Genomic DNA, 17,086 nt, shown 5'->3' on the forward strand with positions numbered 1-17,086 from the left:
CAGCCGGTCTGATGGCCGAGTGCTGTGATGTGCCCAGTGTGGGTACTCAGGGCACTCCAAGCCAGGACTGCTTTGCAAGCGGGGCACCCCTGAGAACTGTCTGTCCGGGGTGGGGGTCGGGACCCTTTAAGCACAGCCCTCGGCTAGCCTGAGACAGCAGCTCCATGCTCTAAGTCCTCCTCTGATGCCCTGCCGGCACTGCTTCTGGCCATCCTTAAGCCTGGTTCAGGGTCCACTTAATGTGGACATGCTAGTTCGAATTAGCTTAGTTTGAATTAACTAATTCGAACTAAGTTAGTTCGAATTAACGTTGTAGTGTAGACGTACCCTTTATTAATGACCTGGATGGATTGCACCCTGAGCAAGTTTGCGGATGACACTAAGCTACGGGGAGAGGTAGATACATTGGAGGGCAGGGCTAGGGTCCAGAGTGACCTAGACAGATTAGAGGACTGGCCCAAAAGAAATCTGATGAGGTTCAACAAAGAGAAGTGCAGAGTCCTGAAATTGGCACAGAAGAACTCCAAGCACTACTACAGACTGGGGACTGACTGGCAAGGCAGCACTTCAGCAGAAAAGGATCTGGGGATTACAGAGGATGAGAAGCTGGATATGAGTCAACAGTGTGCCCTTGTAGCCAAGAAGGCGAATGGACTATTAGGTTGCATTAGGAGGAGCATTGCCAGCAGATCTAGAGAAGTGATTATTCCCCTTTATTCAGCTCTAGTGAGGCCACATCTGGAGTATTGCATCCAGTTCTAGGCCCCCCCCACTACAGAAAGGATGTGGACACAGTGGAGAGGGACCAGCGGAGGACAACTATAATAATTGTGCAGCTGGAGCACATGACCTACGAGGAGTGGCTGAGGGATTTGGGCTCATTTAGTCTTCAGAAGAGAAGAGTGAGGGGGGATTTGAGAGCAGCCTTCAACTTCCTGAAGGGAGGTTCCAAAGAGGATGGAGAGAGGCTGTTCTCAGTATGACGGATGGCAGAACAAGGCGCAGTTGTCTCAAGTTACAGTAGGGGAGGTCTAGGTTGGATATTAGGAAAAACTATTTCACTAGGAGGGTGGTGAAGCACTAGAATGGGTTATCTAGAGAGGTGGTGGAATCTCCACCCCTAGAGGTTTTTTTAGTCCTGGCTTGACAAAGCCCTGGTTGGGTTGATTTAATTGGAGTTGGTCCTGACATGGGCAGGGGGCTGGACTCGATGACCTCCTGAGGTCTCTTCCAGCCCTAGGATTCTATGAAATATATTCTAAATACATTAATAAGAGTTTTACCAGCAGAGAATCCAAAAGTTCTCCCTTCTTCCTGCTTTCATTTGGTAGTTCAGTATAGTTCGGTTTTGTTTTATGCCTTTTAATCTTGTCTCATTTCATAGCACTGGGTTTTTCATTTCAAAAGGGCTAACTTTAATAAATTAAGGAAATTAGGGAAGTTGATTGGACTAAAGAAATTATGGATCTTGAGGTGAAGAAGGCCTGGAATTATTTTAAGTTAAAGTTGCAGAAGCTGTCAGAAGCCTGTATTCCAAGAAAAGGGAAAAAATTTATAGGCAGGTGTGTTAGACCAAGCTGGATGAGCAAGCATCTCAGAGAGGTGATTAAGAAAAAGCAGAAAGCATATAAGGAGTGGAAGATGGGAGGGATCAGTAAAGAAAGCTACCTTATAGAGGTTAGAGCATGTAGGGACAAAGTGAGAAAGGCTAAAAGTCAGGAAGAGTTGGACCTTGAAAAGGGAATTAAAACCAATAGTAAAAGGTTTTATAGCCATATAAATAGGGAAAAAAACAAAAGAAGAAGTAGGACCGCTAATTACTAAGGATGGAGTGGAGATTAAGGATAATCTAGGAATGGCCCAATATCTAAACAAATACTTTGCTTCAGTCTTTAATGAGGCTAATGAAGAGCTTAGGGATAATGGTAACATAACAAATGGGACTAAGGATATGGAGGTAGATATTACCATATCCGAGGTACAAGCCAAACTTGAACAGCTTAATGGGAGTAAATCCGGGGGGCCCAGATAAACTTCATCCAAGAATATTGAGGAACTGGCACATGAAATTGCAAGTCCATTAGGAAGAATGTTTAATAAATCTCTAAACTCAGGGGTAGTACCGTTTGACTGGAGAATTGCTAATATAGTTCCTATTTTTAAGAAAGGAAAAAAAAGCGACCCGGGTAACTATAGGCCTGTTAGTTTGACATCTGTAGTATGCAAGATCTTGGAAAAAGTTTTGAAGGAGAAAGTAGTTAGAGACATTGAGGCTAATGGCAATTGGGACAAATTACAACATGGTTTTACAAAAGGTAGACCGTGCCAAACAAACCTGATCTCCTTTTTTGAGAAAGTAACAGATTTTTTAGATAAAGGAAATGCAGTGGATCTAATCTATCTTGACTTTAGTAAGACATTTGATACAGTACCACATGGGGAATTATTGGTTAAATTGGAAAAGATAGGGATTAATATGAAAGTTGAGAGGTGGATAAGCAACTGGTTAAAGGGGAGACTACAGCGGGTCATACTGAAAGGTGAACTGTCAGGTTGGAGAAAGGTTACTAGCGGAGTTCCTCAGGGATCAGTTTTGGGGCCAATTTTATTTAATCTTTTTATCGCTGACCTTGGCACCAAAAGTGGAAGTGTCCTGATAAAATTTGCAGATGACACAAAGTTGGGAGGTATTGCCAATTCAGAAAAGGATCGGGATATCATACAGGAAGATCTGGATGATCTTGTAAATTGGAGTGATAGCAATAGGATGAAATTTAATAGTGAGAAGTGTAAGGTTATGCATTTAGGGATTAATAACAAGAATTTTAGTTATAAGCTAGGGACACATCAGTTGGAAGTAACAGAGGAGGAGAAGGACCTCCGAGTCCTGGTTGATTATAGGATGACTATGAGCCGCCATTGTGACATGACCGTGAAAAAGGCTAATACGGTCTTGGGATGTATTAGGCGAGGTATTTCCAGTAGGGATAAGGAGGTGTTAGTGCCATTATACAAGGCATTGGTGAGACTCCATTTGGAATATTGTGTGCAGTTCTGGTCTCCCATGTTTAAGAAGGATAAATTCAAACTGGAACAGGTACAAAGAAGGACCACTAGGATGATCCGAGGAATGGAAAACCTGTCTTATGAAAGGAGACTCAAGGAGCTTGGCTTGTTTACCTTAACCAAAAGAAGGCTGAGGGGGGACATGATAGCACTCTTTAAATATGTTAGAGGGATAAATACCAGGGAGGGAGAAGAATTATTTAAGCTTAATACCAATGTGGACTCAAGAACAAATGGATATAAACTGGCTAGTATGGAAGTTTAGACTTGAGATTAGACAAAGATTTCTAACCATTAGAGGAGTGAGGTTCTGGAATGGCCTTCCAAGGGAAGTAGTGGGGGCAAAAGATCTATCTGGTTTCAAGATTAAACTAGATGGGTTTATGAAGGGGATGGTTTGATGAGAAAACATGATCTTGGTAACTAATTGACCATTCATTATCAGTGGTAAATAGGTCAATGGAGGGATGATAGGAGTTACTATAGAGAACTTTCTGGGTGTCTGGCTGGTGAGCCTTGCCCACATGCTCAGGGTTTAGCTGATCGCCATATTTGGGGTCGGGAAGGAATTTTCCTCCAGGGTAGATTGGCAGAGGCCCTGGAGGTTTTTCGCCTTCCTCTGTAGCGTGGGGTACAGATCACAGCTGGAGGGTTCTCTGCATCTTGGGGTCTTCAAAGTATTTGAAGGCTTCAATATCTGAGATATAGGTGAGAGGATTATTCTGGGAGGAGGTGGGTGAGATTCTGCGGCCTGCACTGTGCAGGGGGTCAGACTAAATGATCATAATGGTCCCTTCTGACCTTGGAGTCTAGGAGGGTACGTCTACACTACAGCGCTAATTCGAACTAACTTAGTTCGAATTAGTTAATTCGAACTAAGCTAATTCGAACTAACGCATCTAGAACTAAAAACTAGTTCGAATTAGCGTTTTGCTAGTTCGAACTAGCAAGTCCACATTGAGTGGACCCTGAACAGGGCTTAAGGATGGCCGGAAGCAGTGCCAGCAGGGCATAAAAGGAGGACTTAGAGCATGGAGATGCTGTCTCAGGCTAGCCGAGGGCTGCACTTAAAGGGTCCCGACCCCCACCCCGGACAGACAGTTCTAAGGGGTGCCCCGCTTGCAAAGAAGTCCTGGCTTGGAGTGCCCTGAGTACCCACACTGGGCACATCACACCACTCGGCCATCAGCCCGGCTGCACTTGCCGCAGGCTGCCATCTGGGGAGAGGGGGCAATCGGGGGGCTGCAGGAGAGCTTCCACCCCCAGAAGCCCGCAGAGCCATCCCAGTCCTCCCCATCGGGGGCTCGTACCCCATTCCTCCCTCACCTCCTTCCACTTACCGTTCCCTAGCCCCCCTTCTTATTGATGTACAAAATAAAGATAACGTTTCTTCCAACATTGACTCTGTCTTTATTGAAAAAAACTGGGGGAGACTGGGAAAAGGAGGTGGGAGAGGGGAAGAGAAAGGCTGGGAGAGGGGAGGGCAACTAACATGATCAGGGGTTGGGAACAGGTCCCAGATGAAGAAAGGCTACAGAGACTGGGACTGTTCAGCTTAGAAAAGAGGAGACGGAGGGGGGACAGGATAGAGGTCTCTAAAAGCAGGGGTTGGGTGGAGAGGGTGCATTCAGAAAAGTTCTTCCTGAGTTCCCATAAAGAAGGACTAGAGGACACCAAAGGAAAGGAATGGGTAGCAGGCTTCAAACTAGTAAGAGAAAGTTGTTCTTCACAAAGCAAATAGTTAACCTGTGGAACTCCTTGTTGCAGGAGGCTGTGAAGGCTACAACTAGAACAGAGTTTAAAGGGAAGTGAGATCAAGTCATGGAGGTTGGGTCCATGGAGTAGTATTAGCCAGGGGGTAGGAGTGGTGTCCCTGCCCAAAGTTTGTGGAAGACTGGAGAGGGATGGCACGAGACAAATGGCTTGGTCACTGTCTTCGGTCCATCCCCTCCAGGGTCCCTAGGGTTGGCCACTGTTGGCAGACAGGCTACTGGGCTAGATGGACCTTTGGTCTGACCCAGGACGGCCATTGTAAGCTCAGGGCTCAGGGTCGGGGGTCTCAGTGGACCCCCTTGATTTTCATGCACACCTGCTCCTGGGTGGCCAGGCTGGCAGCTCTCCTGCCCTAGCCGGCCACTTTCCTGTGCCTAGTGTGGAGATCGTGGACGAGGTCCACGATGTCCGCACTAGCCCAGGAAGGTGCCCGCCTCTTGCGGTCCAGGGCAAGCTCCCAGGAGCCGCCAGCCTGGTCCCGGGAAGAGGGGGTGGGCTGGGGGACATCGGGTGGGTGGCTCTGTGCCTGCCAGGTGTAGGGTCTGCTGGCTGGGTGCTGGCAGGCTTGCACCTGTCACGGGCACCGTAGCCAGCCCGTGCCCCTTTAAGGGGTCCGGGGCCGGGAGGGGGGCATAGAGTTTCCCTGGTGTTGGCCAGAGTGGCCACCAGGGAAACCTGGGGAGGGCTAGCCTCCCACTAGTTCGAACTAAAGGGCTACACAGCCCTTAGTTCGAACTAGCTAGTTCGAACTAGGCGTTAGTCCTTGTAAAATGAGGTTTACCTAGTTCGAACTAAGCGCTCCGCTAGTTCGATTCAAATTCGAACTAGCGGAGCGCTAGTGTAGCACCTATTAAAGTTAGTTCGAACTAACGTCCGTTAGTTCGAACTAACTTTGTAGTGTAGACATACCCGTTGGGACTAGTTGAAGCAAAGAGAGGAGGGTACATGTATTCTTTGTTTTCCATCTTCTGAGCAGACCTAGGTATTTTGCTTACATTCCTGTTAAGGCAACCTTGCCTTTCATAATGGCTCTGCTTTCAGGGAGACTTTGCCAGCAACCTGCACATAAGAATAATTACAACAGATGGACTTTGGTCACAAATTTCAGGATCAAACTTTCCTAAAGTTCTGGGGTGTTTGAAACTGGGCATTCACGTTGAATCCATTTTTTCTTCTTATAAAATAAACACAACTTTCTTAGTGAGCCGAGGTTTGTTTTCAGCTACAAACTCAGTGGGTTACTGCTGCTGACCATTTGGAGCACTCTTTGTGCTGTTGTTTCTGGAAGCCATATACCGGTGGTTGTGAGAATGAATGACGTGTTCTGCTACAGGAAAGGAGCAAGGTGAAAATAGCCCTAGAGGTGATGGGGAGAGCTTAGTCTAGGCTTTGCAGTTGTTCTGTTCTTCTCTCCAGAAAGTCTGTTCTTTCTCTCCTTTTCTTTGGCAGTGCTGCATGGACAAGTTTACCGCTTCTGCACTCCTGAGGGCACTTGGCTGCTGAAGGAGAATTCCACTCTTCCATGGAGGAACCTTTCAGAATGTGAGGCATCAGACAGGGTAAGGGGAAGAGGTTTTGCTTATTAAAAACTGTAATAAGTCACCTCTTATGTATTATTCCTATCAGCTTTTTCAACCTGACCACTGTAACTGGCCTCTATGAATCTAGCAGTACGAAATTTTAGGGCTATCCATTTAATCTCACTTAGTGTTTGGTGTAGACTGGTGCTTTGAAGAGATTATGCAGACAAGCACAGTGTTGATCCTGTAAGCAGATACCCTGTTCAGCCTCCCATACCACCACACAATAGTATCATACTAGGAGTTGCAAAGCCTTAAAAGAGACCAAGTTCATCTGAAGAAGTGGGTTGTACCCATGAAAGCTCATGATACCATCTACATGTTTTGTTAGTCTTTAAGATGCTGTTAGACTATTTGTTTTTTAGAGTTTTTTCAAGTTGTCTCAGTTTTCTGCACAAAGATGAAATACAGTAGTATACACTCACTCTAGTGAAAACATTTAATGCTCATATTTTTTCTTCCCACAAGAAAACATTGTCAAGGCAAAAAGAACGTGTCTTTCCTTGTGTTGCTAATAACAGCTTGTGTGATTAAAATGAAGTGAACTGTTAAAAAGAATAAACTTTTCTGTCATTTACCTTGACAAATGGGGAGGAACTGGTTGAGAATCTGAAGTTGGAAGGCAGCTTGCATAAAAGTGATCATGACAGTGGTTTTGATTCTAAGGGGGAAAACATAAGAATAAATACAATGAACTTCAAGAGGGCGAACTCATGGAATTGATAAGTAGGATGCAGTGGGAAGCAAGTGTGAGGGAGTAGTATTTTTAAAGAGGCATCATTACGGGCACAAAAGCAAACTATACAAATGCAGAAGCATTGTAAGAGGCAATCCTGGCTTACCCAGGAGACCTTCAGTGACCTAAAAAAAAAAAAGAGTACAAAAAATTGAAATTGCCCCCCGCCTCACCCCGAAAATATAAAAAATCTCAAACATGAAAGGACAAAATTAGAAAGGCCAGGCACAAAATGAGATTAAATTAGCTAGGAATATGAAAAGTAAGAAGCATTTCACAAATGCATGAGAAGCAAGAGGAAGATGAAGGACAGGGTAGGCTCATTATTCAGTGAGGAAAGAGAGACATAAAAAAGAAAACACAGCAACGACCAAAGTGTTAAATGCCTTTTTTATTTTCAGTTTTCACTTAAAAAAAAGTTAATGATTGAAAGACAGACATAGGAAGCATCAATAAATGGGATAGAATCTAAGGCTAAAACAGGAAATGAACAAGTTAAGAATTAATTATAGATGTCTTCAGGCGTCTCCATTTCGCGAGAGCAATGCATATCAGGACATGGCTAGCTTTTCTTCCTGTTCCCTGATAAGGAAGAGAGGGGAAAGTACTTGGATTCCCTGAATTACTCTCTGCCCCCTCCCTTCACCAGCCAGGAGTGAGATGCATGCACAGAATCCAAGTACTTTCCCCTCACTCCCTTATTGTCACAGGAACAGGAAGAAAAGCAAATCTCAAGCTGGTATGTACCGCTGATGCCTCCTCCTACCCCGTCCCTGTTCTCCACAAACAGCACCCTTGTCTTCAAGCTGGCAGGGCCTGATGAAGTACATCCTAGAATGTTGATAAATGCCTGGTAATACACATTGGAAAACACAAATCTAACTATACATCTAAAATAATGGGATCTAAATTAGCTGTTACCACTCGAGAGAGAGATCTAGGAGTCATTGTGGGTAGTTTGCTGAAAACATCCACTCATTGTGCAGTGGCAGTCAAAAAAGCAAATTCTGAATATTGGTAATCATTCAGAAATGATGAATAAGAAGATGGATTATTATATTGCCTCTGTATCAATCCATGTTATGCCCACATCTTGATTGAATGCTGTGTGCAGATGTGATTGCTCCATCTCAAAAAAGATATAATGAAATTGGAAAAGGTTCAGAAAAGGGCAACACAAATGATTAGGTGCATGGAAAAGCTTCCATATGAGTAGAGATTAAAAAGCCCAGGACTTCTCATCTTGGAAAGGAGATGACTAAAGAGGGATATGGCAGAAGCCTATAAAATCGTGACTTGTGTGGAAAAAGTAAATAAGGAAGTGATGTTGTCCTCTGAGGCATGAACAGGAACTAGGGGTCACCAAATTAAATTAATAAGCAGCAGATCTAAAACGAACAAAAAACCTGTGAGTTGTCTGAAGAAATACTTGAGTTGCGGAACTCTTTCCTAGAAAATATTGTGAAGGCCAAGTCTATAATAGGGTTCAAAAGAACTAGATAAGTTCATGGAGGATAGGTCCATCATCTGCTATTAGCCAGGGTGGCCAAGAATGGTATCTCCAGCCTAAGTTTTGCCAGAAGCTGAGACTGGGCAACAGGGGATGGATAATTAGTTGTTTTGTTCATTCCTTCTGAAGCGCCTGGCACTGGCCAGTACTGGGCTAGATGGATCTTTGGTCTGATCTGATATGGCCTTTCTTATAGTCTTAAGTCTGATCCTGCTTCATCTCAGATAGTGGTTGGGACTCAGCTGGAGCTGACAAAGGTGGCAATATCATCTGAGTCCTCTCAAACCCAGTCAGTCAGATGTCTCAGAATCAGGATGATGAAGGCTAGGGGTTCTAGGAGGCGGTGATGGAGGGCGATTGTGAGGCTTGTTCCAGTAGCCCATTTTTCTCCCCACAGGCTTTCTTTAAGGACCATCAAGGGAGTGGTGGATGGAATAGCCTATCCCCTCGTTATTTTCTCCACCAGTTAGACTTAGTTTCCAACAAACAAGTTTTGATTCACTGATTTTTGATTCCATGCTTTTCTTGTTTGCCAGGCATGATCTTAACACAGTCTCTGAATTATATTGGTATGCCTTTTTGCTGGGACTAAATCAGTCTGCATCCTTTTTGTATCTTTTCCCATTAATACATGTTGTTATAGGTTACTGTGACACCTTATGAACTTTCATGTACTTTTTACAGTTGAGCTGCCAATTAAGGTACATTTTTAGTCCTAATTATCACATGATGCGTCAGATGGCAAAGGGTTAGGTTTGTGAAAAGGTCACTGTGTCGCGTTGTGGGCATTCCCAAACACAAACCTGTGAGGAATGTTGGAGGGAGACTCTGCACATTCTGACAGCATTTTGCATTTATTTTAACATAACATCCTCCATGATGAGAGAGGGGGCATCATGCTCTTTAAACATTACACATCAGTTTGGGCTGCATTGATGTTTCAGTTTGTTGAATCGCAAAAGGTGTTCCAGGTTGTGATCCTGACAAGGTCTCCTCTCCTGGATTAAGCAGTCTTCACATCCTGCCTTGTAAAACACTCTCATTCCACAAAACCTGTCAGCAATGGCTTCAGCACTCTGTTCAAACCCTAACATTCTGTGCTGTTTGCCTCTCAATGGTTGTACCTATTTCTGGAGCAAGGAAAGTTTCTTCCCTTGTACAGCACAGTGCGCATTGCTCAGTGATTATAAAGTCATCAACCCAAAGTGGGGAGGGAAAACGGATAAGTCTTGGAAATAAATTTGTGTTTAGAGATGAGCCAGAATCAGAATACAGACTCTAAATCCTGCTACACAACCCAACCATCGTGCTTCAGGGCTATTTCCAGCTATTCTGTGTTTTTTTCAAAACTCTTTTCTCCCCACAATATCGACCAGAATTTTCAAACATAGGTACAAAAAGAGACATGAAATATGGCATTAAGAAACATAACTTTAGGCACCTCCGCTTGAAAATGCTGGTTTCAGAATTGATATCTGCTGTTACAGAATCGATGTGTTGATGTGTCTGTCAGCGTGGAAATCTAGATAGTAAATCGTGTCACTTGGGTTTGGAATTCACTCTTTCCCAATGCCCACAAGCTTTGTTAGTCCTGTTTCATTGACTTTCTGGGCTTGCTGCAAAACTCATGTATTTGAATAGGAAGCAGGGGTGGGAGTTTTGTTTGGAGAATTTGAAAGGTGGAAGCTTCTGATTAGTAATGTGTGTCTGAGTGCTTAACAAAGGGGTGGAAAATAGTACCAAAGTAGGGTTGGAGGGATTTAGGGTAATGTGGAGATGGGAGAAAAGAAATCTGTGCAATGAATGCTATCTTTTCTTTCTTTCTTTCTATGCTATCAGAAGGCACCAGAGGAACAACTCCTATACATGTCAGTCATCTACACTGTTGGCTATGCTCTTTCATTCTCTGCCCTTGTGATTGCAACTGCCATCCTCCTTGGCTTCAGGTAATCCTGATTCAGCTCAAAGCAAAGCAAAAGCAGCCGTGTTGTTCTCCCAGTGTAAACAGCATCAGGTTTTGAAACATTCGGCTTCTCCCACCTTCTTATTTTATTCCTTTCAACATCTCACCCTCCCCTGCTTCCCTTTTGCACCATATCTCTCCCAGATATTTAAATTCTAAATGACTAGGCCCTACTAAGAGTGCTGGTTGAAATCTTTGTAATAAAAATGCTGGTTTTTTCAGTTGAAATGCTTTGTGGAGATGTATTGATTTTGACAGAATTTTCACTGGCAGGGAAGTGAGGAAAGACTGATTCTGTCATGTTCTAGGTTGGTGAGGAGTGTTCTCTGTAAACTGAACACTTGTGTGGCCATTCAGGAGAAATTCAGATGCCTCCTGGCTGATGAGCAGAGTGCCCATAGCTTGGTTTTGTATTTCTGTTCGTGGTGCACATTCGCACTTGCCTCAGTGCACACAGAAAATTATTCTGTGCATGGATGGAAAAAAATCGCACATGGATTGAAAAAATTAGAGGGAAAATTTGTGACGGGCTTGGCATCAGGTATGGAAAACCCATGCTCAAGCCCCTGCTTTGCCTAATTCAGAGCAGAGTTGTTCATCCCAAATCACTCACAATCTGGGACTCAAACCTGCCAGACGAGTGTTCCCAAATGAAGGTTTTGATCTGAAAACCAACACTTTAAACCAATTCTATTCTTGTCAAAGAATTTGAAAGATTTTTGTTTCACCATGGAATGATTTCCCCCCCAAAAAACTCCTAATGTTGCCACGAAACAGAATTATCATCTTCCATTCAGTTCTATGTATTAGTTTTCTGCTAGGTGTGACTCCGTCAAATTCTCTGGAAAGTCATAGAAATTAAAATTCTAGTGACTATCCGTTGACAAGACCCTGGAACAGACATTAGATTGCTTAGGTTTGACCAAAAAAAAAAATGATGGGAGGCTGATCTAGATTGAGATCTTTTCATAAATGCATTATGCATGCATGCTGCAATTTCACTGACTCTAGTCTAGTTCGTCGGAATTTTGGAGATACTGAGCACAGCAGTTGCAAGTCCAGGGACATTCAGAATGAGATTGTGCAGGAGATGCAGAGAAATGACCCCAGTCTATTGTATTTTATTTTCTTCCAGCTGCGAAACATGGGACTGATCACTTCCTTTTTCATGCCAAAGGGGATTTAAAATGACTACAGCTGAATTGAAATGTCAGGGAAACCCAGAAAAACAAGTCCACCCTCTGTCAATGCCATGGGAGGAATATTATGATTCCCATAGCTTCAGAGGGGTAGATGAATTAGTCTGTTACTAGAAAAACTTAAAAAACAACGCATAGTCTAGCAGCACCTTAAAGTCTAACCAAACATGTAGATGGTATCATGAGCTTTCGTGGGTACAACCCACTCCTGTCATCTGAGGAAGTGGGCTGTGCCCATGACAGCTCATGATCCCATCGACATGTTTGGGTAGTTTCTAATGTGCTACAGGACCATGCATTGTTTTTGAAGTTTTTTTATTATTCTTATGTTCAGGCACTAGGAATTCAGAGTCACTGCTTTCAGGCTAACAATAAATCACATCTGCCGGAGATGACTTTTCCCTAGTATCCATAACAGTAGTTCTGAGGAGCAATTTATTATGCTATTGAACTAGAGCAGTTTGCACCAAAATGTGTGTTCAAAATCTTCTTGGGAAGGATGTCCAAAACTCCCAAACATAGTGCTCAGCTGGTATGATTTGAACTGTGTTCTGCTGTCGGTCCAAGAACAAATAACATTAGTGAAAAAAAGAAAACCAGTAAAAGTGCTAAATAACAAATGTGCTTGCCTTTTGCATCATTCATAAAACTTGAGCTCTGTAACATAAAAAAGAAAAGTTGAGTAGCATCAATATTTGAAGCCTCACAAAAACTTCAAAAAAGAGCCATTTTAAAGTCTTTAAAACTAAAAACAAAAACAAAAAGTTTAACTTATAATTCAGGACAAACTCTAGTTCTTTAGGGTTAAATCTTTGAAGCATGTATTTTTTACATTTTTCCTTAGAATTAACATCTGCATTGTAGTTTGGTCTCTGACTACAGCCTTAGCTTCTAGCTACCTAGTGTGCTTACAGAGCTGGGAGTAGAAACCTGGTTTAGCAGTTCCAAAATACAGATTTTCCTCTTGAACTAAAGGAAGATCTCTGTTAACAATATAACATCCCTTATGTTAATTCTAAGGTGAAAACAGCCAAGAGAGCAGGCAACATGCTATTAAACAAGTAGCATCAAATTCTGCACCCACAGAAGTTAATGGTAGAAATCTTCTGTGCCCAGCATTGGAAATGAATAGTGCCCATATCTCCCACTGAAATTGAAGGGTGTGTGTGTGTATGAAAAGTTTTGAAGGGGTAGCAAAAGTTTGAAGCTAGTTTTGAGCTAGAGGGAGAACAAAGTTAAACATGGTTAAATTACAACATGACCTGTAACTCGAAAGTGGCTTAATGAATTTACTTCAGACTTTGCAGAAATGTTGTTCTTTGCCTTCTGAATAAATCTAGAAAATTTCAGGCCAAGCTATTTTCCAAACCAAAGTTGCAGGGCTGAAAAAGTAGGATTTCAAAATATAGGAGCAACAACTGTTTATAATATGTTCACAATATTTTTCAGACATAAAAAATAATCATTTCCAGCAGACCGTGGCTCAATACAAATTTTCCAAGTGGCACTGCCTACATTTTTTATCCTAATGGTGAGAATGTGTCTTTGTTCAAATAGAAAAACAAATTGATAGACTTTCCCCATCTCTCACTTCTGCGACATGTGTGCTGCTTCTTATATGGCATCTCATATAAGCTAAGGGAGGAAATATTAGTGGAGAGGTTTGGTAAAATATTGACACTTCATTGCCAAGTTTCAATCATATGTATCATTTCCTTTGCTTGTCCAAAACACATCTTACAGGTGGCAATTTTGTTGTCTGTGTAGTTGGCCATTGAAATTCACAAAGAAGATGATCTTTCATCATTGTTTTTTATCATCATCACAAAGGTGAAAATCATATTTTTTAGACTCATGGTAGACATTTGTGATCATCTCAAAAGGCTGTTGATGAATCTAATCTTCTCTTGTTGAAGTGATAATTAACGTATGTGGTGATTTCTTTTCACTTTACAGGGGCAATTACTTTAATATAGTCTGCTGCTATGCTTTGCACCAGCACACAAGCCCTTCCAAAAAATCTCTGTTGCACTCTTGTTTTCCTTTCTGGAAGGTCATTTATATAGTTTAGATGCAGCACTATGTCAAAAATCCAATCCCTCTGGTGTGATCACTGTAATTAAGGTTGTAAATTGTGTTTCATTATAACTCTCTATTTTTCACACACTCCAATTCTGAAATACCTTTTGGGTGGAAATTCTGGCTAAAGGTCAATATTTCTTACAGAGTTTGACATTCTGTAGCTATTCACAAGTAATGGGTTTCCAGTGACTCATCTGTGTGGGAATCCACTGATTTTTGAACAGAGTCCGTCAGTTCCACCCTCTTGGATACCCAAGGTGGTATTGCAGCCTACACACAGTCGCTGAATCAGAATTTGTTTTCTTGTTACAGGCATCTGCACTGCACTAGGAATTACATTCATCTGAATCTCTTCACTTCTTTTATCCTACGTGCTGTATCTGTCTTCATTAAGGACTCTGTGCTGAAGTGGATGTATAGCACAGCTACGCATGAGCATCAGTGGGAGGGACTCATCTCCTACCAGGTAGGGGCAGGAGACACGTTTCTGAGGTCAGTGCTCCATCAGCTACATGAAACTTTGCAGTTTCACTTTTTACTGGGGTTTGTCCGGAATATTTTCTTCACTTCCACAGGGTTTTCCTTTGATTCCCTTGGCTTTGTACAATTCTAGCCATGAAATCCCAGTTTTGTTACCAATGAATAATTGCTGCCCAGTGTGTCTCCTGTCCTATTGGAGGTTTGCCCCCTGGGGACAGAGAAAACACAAAGAGCAAGGATTCCCCCTACCACCCTGTGTATTTGTAAATGTCCATGCCTCTCACCCTCACTCCATACTCACCGTTTCCAATGGTGACGATAAAATATTCTTACAGATGCTCCATCACAACAGGTGACATTGTCTAGCCTGTCAAGTGATCCAACCAGCTAGACATTCTTAGGTACTTTATAGTCCTGCAAACTATGTTGATTTGATTTGAATGCAAGTCCAAATCTGGAAGGAGCTCTAAAGTGGCATGTCACTTAAAATGTTTAGATGATGTTGTAACCAGAGAACTGCTTACTCTTCCCCTGGAGAGTTGGTTGGTAATGTGTAACCAAGCTGTAGGAGAAAGTGATTTGGAAACTAAATGGGACTAGATACTTAATTACGGTGATTCTAGGTCATGTGCATGAGGCAAAGGCACTAGAAAATGTAAAATCGGGAAGGGTTTTTAATTTCTCCTTGAGCATTGTGATAGATATCTTGGACATTTTTCTCCTTCCATTGAACAGGGACCAGATGGATGCATCCCACGTTATGATCACTTTCTTGTGATTTGTAACATGCAGGCTTCGGGGTTCACCAAAGCATAAATGTGAGAATTGGCAATGACCTCCTGGGTTGCCAGTCAGTCCTTCCTTGAATGAGAGAGGGCTGAGTATGTCTGTATCCTGTGTAAACAGTGCTGTATAGTTCAGATCTGTTCCATGATTTGATAGGCAAGTGAATTATAGTTGTTTAGTAAAATTTAGAGAAATGGCCAGGACAGTTTGCAGTCAGATTTGGCAGCATTGTGGCATCAACTGTGTGTTTCTTGCCTGTAGACTATAGTGCCTGTGGACCTGAAACTGTGTAGTGACGGATTTCAAGAACTAGTAGCTACTCTTCTCTTCCTTTCTCTCATGTTGTACTCTTGAGGTATATATGGGGAGTGTACAGAGCAGTAGAGGCATAAAGAAATAAGGGTAAATATTCTTCTGTACTGTTCTCTGCTTTGGAATTCCCTTGCTGCGTTTTTGAACTACAGTGGCTGATCCTTTATCATCCCAGTGGTTGGGTGTGAGCCATTTAGACAAGATATTTTTGAATAGGGGGACTTAATCTTGTTCTTCCATTCATGATGTTAGAACTTCTGGGGGTTTGTCTTTTTTTTTCACCACCCCTACTGCATTCATTCACCTGTGTGTTGTGCTCTCTCAGGAGTCACTCAGTTGCCGCCTGGTCTTTGTGATGATGCAGTATTGTGTGGCTGCAAACTACTATTGGCTATTGGTGGAAGGCATGTACCTGCACACACTGCTGGTCCTCTCGGCCATTTCTGAACAGAGGGTTTTTCGGCTTTATCTCTGCATTGGCTGGGGTAAGTCAACCTCTCTTTTTTATTTATTTATTTTTAAACATTATTTACTGATTGCTGAGTGTGTTTGCATACATACTCTCTGTGGTGGCAACCCCAAGCTCATGCTTTGGGACAGAAAACATAAGCAAAGTTGTCTCTGTAACTCACGGCAATTGCCACCCCTGTCAGGCAATGGCAGCCATGGGGAAGGCACAAGCCCTTTACATAGAAGCAGTCGAAAGGGCTTACGCATCCCGGCTCCCAGGCAACGCACTAGCAGCGGGGCTGGGAGCAGTGAGTGCTTTAAATAGCAGGTATTGAAAGGACTCGCAGCTCCCGCTCCCTTCCTATCATGATGCTTGGGAGCACAGGGGAGGCGCAGGCCTTTTCAACTGCTAATTTAAGGTCCTGTCCCTTCCACCTGAGGCCCTGCCCCTTCTGCTTGAGGCCCTGCTGGGCCCCCCTTCAAACATTATTGCCCACCCCGGGCTAACCATATTCTCCTCTAATAACTGTTGAATTCAAATCCTGCTTCCCATTCCTTTTCTGTTGCTAATACCAGACCCAACATTTTTAAGATCCTTACTGGACATGATATTATTTTAGTTTCTCATACGAGCGCCTTCAGCCAAGTGGCATGGAACCTTTTTAGGGTTGGGACCACTGACCCACAGAAAAATCAGTCAGGGGCCACACACAAGTGAGAAGTAAAACAAACAAAAACAAACCCTCACTGATGTGGCCCCCCAACTGAAAGGGAGAAAGACACTCCCCACATTCCCCTCACACACCAGACCTTGGGGGGGAGAGAAGGGGCCAGGCTAGATTTTGTGTGTTCCAGCCCCACAAGGAAGAGAGGGAGGAGGGGAATGGAGCACCAATGCAGGCTCCTCAATGTTGAGGGGAAGACTTAAGTCTAAGGGGCCAAATCCTTAAAACCAGACCTGGGGTTCCCCATCCTTGCTTTAGCTGAAAGCAGTGAATGTGCATAAATCTCTTAAATTCATATGTCCAGCTCCAGGGGACCTCTGTATAACTATAAACTCACTGAGACCCTGGAAAATTTACTAACAGACTTGTGTAAACTGGATGACGGGCACACAGTGCTTTACCACTATATGCTAATTGCTTTATG

At 43.1% G+C, this 17,086-nt stretch overlaps 1 protein-coding gene across 1 annotated transcript in view; it reads left to right on the forward strand.

Moving 5' to 3' along the window:
• Positions 1-17,086, forward strand: part of GLP1R (glucagon like peptide 1 receptor) — a 130,719-nt gene that overhangs the window by 71,331 nt on the left and 42,302 nt on the right. Inside the window, exons 4-7 of the mRNA XM_075925080.2 lie at positions 6,289-6,398; positions 10,505-10,611; positions 14,222-14,375; positions 15,813-15,972. Of these exons, the coding sequence (XP_075781195.1) occupies positions 6,289-6,398; positions 10,505-10,611; positions 14,222-14,375; positions 15,813-15,972 (531 nt within the window). The remainder of the gene's footprint in view (positions 1-6,288; positions 6,399-10,504; positions 10,612-14,221; positions 14,376-15,812; positions 15,973-17,086) is intronic.

Source organism: Pelodiscus sinensis, chromosome 3 (assembly GCF_052426305.1).
Source record: "Pelodiscus sinensis isolate ZL-2025 chromosome 3, ASM5242630v1, whole genome shotgun sequence".
NCBI lineage: Eukaryota > Metazoa > Chordata > Testudines > Trionychidae > Pelodiscus > Pelodiscus sinensis.